This window comes from Penaeus chinensis, chromosome 27, assembly GCF_019202785.1.
Source record: "Penaeus chinensis breed Huanghai No. 1 chromosome 27, ASM1920278v2, whole genome shotgun sequence".
Taxonomy (NCBI): Eukaryota; Metazoa; Arthropoda; class Malacostraca; order Decapoda; family Penaeidae; genus Penaeus; species Penaeus chinensis.
The window spans coordinates 17,424,788-17,429,787 of NC_061845.1; the positions used below are offsets into that span (position 1 = coordinate 17,424,788).

Here is a 5,000-nt window from a genome sequence, read left to right on the forward strand (position 1 = left end):
CTTTCTCTCTTCCCCCCCCCCCCTTCTCTCTCTCTCTCTTTCTTTCTCTCTTTTTCTCCCTCCGTCCCTCATCCCCTTCTATCTTTCCCTCCCCCCCCCCTCTCTCTCTCTCTCTATCTCTCTCTCTGTATCAGAATGGGATAAGCGGCACCTGGTTAGCATGTGATCGACGAAAAAGAGAGACCGCCAAGCAGGCAACCAGCATCACTATCAGCGCCCCCATTCCGCCAATAACATACTCCATCATCAGTTTTGTCTTGAAAGTAGGACCTTTGTGGGGTAAATAAAGTGCTTCACTTACTTGATTCACAGGGATTTATCTCTGTGAACACTGGAATAAGTTATATTTTCGTGAATCGTGGAAAATAATGTAAATAAAGCAGATGATTAACATATAGAGATGGTTTCCTTATTATGGCTTTCAGGATCTTGATGTATATTTCTATGACATTACCTCCAAGTTCTTTCTTCGTTCGCTTAGTCTCTAAGTTCAGCACCAGCATAAATTTCGTCGATTTCCTTCCACACACCTTCACTTCTCGTGGGTCTTTCCTCAAGGTCAGCATATGCAACATATCACCTGCCATCAACACCTGCAAGAAAGAGCTTGACAGAACAGCCTCTTCACCAATAAAGATACAGTGTGTTATGAATCTTGGAGCTAAACGAGAGAAAAATACACAGATCCAGTCCGTACCAACCTTGACAGACACCTTGCCTCCGTCAGGCACAAAGGAGAGCACAACCCGCTGTGTCGACGGCGGGAGCGGAGATAACCTGGCCCCAGAGGCCGTCACAGATCCTCCTCCACTCGTCCCTAGCTGGACCTGTGCCTCCTCGAGGAGGAACACAGGACTGAAGAAGTACCTCGACGCCAGCGACAAGTCCAGCTTCCGCTTGTCCTCAGAGGCAGGCACGGGGACGCGGGCGCACCTCTCGCCCTCGACCTCCCACTTGGGGGTTCCCTGAGGGCAGGAGGCCATGAACGTCCCTTCGCTTACGTCGATGCTTCCGACGTCGCACTTCAAACCAAAGCCTTCAGGGATCCATGAGCTGCCTCGAGCATCACCAAGTTCGTAGGTTTTGCCGAATTTGATGTGGAACTCGACCCAGCCTTCATCCACCTCGGGAGCAGGGTACGTCACGCTCTCCTCGCCGGATGCGTGGAACCTGTGGAGCGTGACGGAACTGTGTGTGACGGTGAAGGTGTCGTGGTACCAGTGCTCGCTGTTGCAGGCCACCTTGGCCGTGAAGACGCTTCCGTTGGAGGGCGTGTGGGCGGTGAACTTGATGGATCCGAAGAGCAGCTTTTCGAACCGGATTGTGTCCTTCACAGCACAGTCTGGGCGGCGTCGACGGAACAAAACAAAGGCACGTGTTATGGCAGCCAGGGATTTTGCAAACATATAAACTCTCTTTTGCCTTTGTTCATTATAGGTACATGACTTAAAAGTTGGAAGACCATGTTCTGTGAGGACTGAAAGGTTGGGAATGTAGTTGTTGATCTAATTCTAGCTCATAAAAATCAAATCGACGTTACCATCGCCAACGTAAAGGGCGGAGGAGCAGGCGCAGCTCACCGAAGCCCCCAGCAGGAGGCTCCATAGGGCAAGCATTTCCACGTCCTGTCGGCCCTGGCAGGATGAGATGACTGCGCATTGAAACCAAAGCCACATCCTGCACATCCTTGTTCAATCTCCGTCATGGGGAACCTTATCAATGATGCGCTGTGCTGTTTGAGTATTATCACCTTTTGTGTTGGTATTATTGATACTGCTACTCTAATGATGATATTAATAAACGTAATAATGTTAATAATAATAATTAGGTATCAATAATAATGATAATATGATTTATAGTAATGATAGTGATAGCAATTATAAATAATGATGATGATAACAACAATAGTAATGATAATATAAAAAGAAATAGCAACAGTAGCAACAACAATAATAATACCAATAGTAATAACAATAATGATATTAACGATAATGATAATGATGATGGTAATGATGATGATGATAATTATGATAGTAATAAAAATAATGATGATGATGATGATGATGATGATAATAATAATATTAATAATAATAATAATAATGATAATAATGATAATAATAATAATAATAATAATGATAACGATAATGATGATAATAATAATAATAGGATAATAATAATGATGATAATAATAGTAATAATAGTAATAATAATAATAATAATAATAATAATAATAATAATAATAATAATAATAATAATAATAATAACAATAATGATAATAATAATAATAATAAAAATAATAATAATAATAATAATAATGGTGATGATGATGATGATAATAATAAAAATGATAATAAAAATAGCTATAATGATAATAATAAGAACAGCAGTAATACTACAACTACCACTACTGATGATAATAATGATAAGGATAACAATAATGGTAAAAAATATAATAATAATAATGATAATAACAATAATAATAATAATAATAACAATAACAATAACAACAACAATAATAATAACACCAACAACAATAACAATCGTAACAAAAATGATGATAATAAAAATAATCTAAATTATGATGATGATGATGATGATAATAATAGTAATAAAAATGATAATAATAATAATAATAATAATAATAATAATAATAATAATAATAATAATAATAATGATAATAATAATAATAATAATAATAATAATAATAATAATAATAATAATGATAATAATAATTATAATAATAACGATGATAATAATAATAATGATAATAACAGTAATGATAATGATAATAATTAGGATAATAATAATTAGGTTGATTATAATAACAATAATAATAATGGAAATGTTGATAATAATGATAAATACTGATTACGATAATAGTAGTACTCGTTTTTATAGTAGTAGTACTGTAGTGACTGTAGTAAATTCATCTCTTTTTACTGTAATATCCACGGTCTAGATACAAATTTTCAGTTTAACTAACGCCAGATCATATTCAAAATGTCGAAGCGGATTCTCAGATTCTCCTTTTAAGTGCCCACAATCCCCACACCCACGTAAATAGCCAGCAGCAGTTTCCCACAGGGGTTTCTGCAGCATACCGTAGTTTAGGAAGCGCCGCTCTGGGCTCAGCTTGTTCTCGAAACCGGTTGTTTGTGAAACCCAAGTAACCGGTGTGAATCGGCCCACCTCCGGCCGTCCTAAGATAAGTACGAGTGAGGAATTTTAGGATTAAAAAGTCAAAAGGTCAGGTTGGATACCTTGCTATTATCCGTGAGTTTTATTTTAGCGTGGTCAGTTCGTACTGCTTCGTATTAAAAAATAAAGCTTATGTTTAAGTATATTGTTTCTTTCATGCCTTAGGAATATCCAACCTATCCACCATAGTTTATAACAATAAAGTTTATGATAATGTAATCAGCATAATTGTTTTACCGCAGTTAATGAGTGATGCTCGCACTACCACAGCTCTCCATTTAAGATGTTAACCTTGTTTAACTACGCGTAAGCTGGGCGTCCTTGTCGATGAGACGCTACAGTAGTAGTAGTAGTAATGATTATAATAATATTAACGACAATATGATAATAAAAATGCTAATAGTAGTGGCAGTAGCAGGAGTAATAACAATGATAATGATATTGATAATGATAATGATAATGATAATGATAATAATAATGATAATGATAATAATAATTATTATTATAAAGGCAATAGTGATATAAATAATGATAATAACAATAACAATAACAACAATAATCATAGTGATAATAATAATAATAATAATCATTACAGTAATAACAATAGTTGTATTAATAATAATAATAATAGTTATAATAATAATAATAATAATAATAATAATAATTTAGTTTAATTTAATTTGTTGCAATGGTTATTCTAGGTGTGACAGGCTGTCTGTTTACTTTGCTTCAGATACGGCACCCGGGCGCGTCGGTGCGACCCCCCTTGCTCCTGGCCGGGAAACGGCCACCGCGGAAACTAATAGCGCCGGTTTCTCGCGGCCCCAGGCGGCGCCTGCTCTACGTCCGTGACACCAACTCTCACCTACGGTTCCTGGTGGACACAGGAGCGGAGGTCAGCCTTATCCCTGCATGCCACTTGGACAGGACCTCGCCCGCATCTCGCATGCTGGAGGCCGCCAACTGTTCTCCCATTAACGTATACGGTGAGCGCTCCATGATATTCCTTTTCAGCGGCGCCCCCCACCCGAAGCTGACGTGGGTGTTCCTGGTCGCCGATGTGCAGCAGCCAATCCTCGGAGCAGACTTCCTCGCACATTATGGATTCACGGTGGACCTTAAGCGGAGGGGGGCCCTTGTACACCAGTCAGGAGCCCGCACCCACGCCTCGTCGGCCCTAGTACGAGTCCCCCGCATCTACACGGTGCTACCCAACCAATGCGCCTACAGAGCCCTGCTCCGTGCCTTTCCAGCGCTGACGAAACCCATCAACGTGACAACAACACCACCACACACTGTCACACACCACATCGTCACGGCTGGCCCACCGGTCCAATCCCGTTGCAGGCCCCTCGCAGCTGACCGTTTCCGCATCGCCAAGGCAGAGTTTGAGCACATGAGGGACCTTGGAATCATACACCCTTCCAGCAGCCAGTGGGCATCTCCTCTGCAGCTCGTACGGAAAAAGGACGGCGATTGACGCCATTGTGGTGATTATCCCCATCTCAACACAGCTACCGCGCCAGATTGCTACCCCCTCCCGCACCCATCGCCGAAGAGGACATTCCAAAGACGGCTGTGACCACCCCCTTCGGCCTATACAAATTCCTACGTATGCCGTTCGGCCTCCGCAATGCAACCCAGACCTTCCAGCGCTTCATGGACGATGTCACCCGTGGACTACAAGGTGTATTCGTCTACATCGACGACATCCTTATCGCTAGCCGCAGTAGTGAGGAGCACAAACAACACCTCTTCGCCCTGTTTGACCGCCTACAGAAAGCCGGAATCGTCATCAACCC

General features: G+C 40.8%; 1 protein-coding gene across 1 annotated transcript in view; it reads right to left on the minus strand.

The window, feature by feature from the left end:
- The window catches only part of LOC125039252, a 2,475-nt gene extending 836 nt beyond the window's left edge, over positions 1-1,639 (minus strand). The window contains exons 1-4 of the mRNA XM_047633064.1: positions 1,541-1,639; positions 702-1,342; positions 455-593; positions 152-270 (exon numbers count right to left, since the gene is read on the minus strand). Of these exons, the coding sequence (XP_047489020.1) occupies positions 152-270; positions 455-593; positions 702-1,342; positions 1,541-1,616 (975 nt within the window). The 5' untranslated portion in view covers positions 1,617-1,639. The remainder of the gene's footprint in view (positions 1-151; positions 271-454; positions 594-701; positions 1,343-1,540) is intronic.
- Between the last annotated feature and the right edge of the window lie 3,361 nt (positions 1,640-5,000).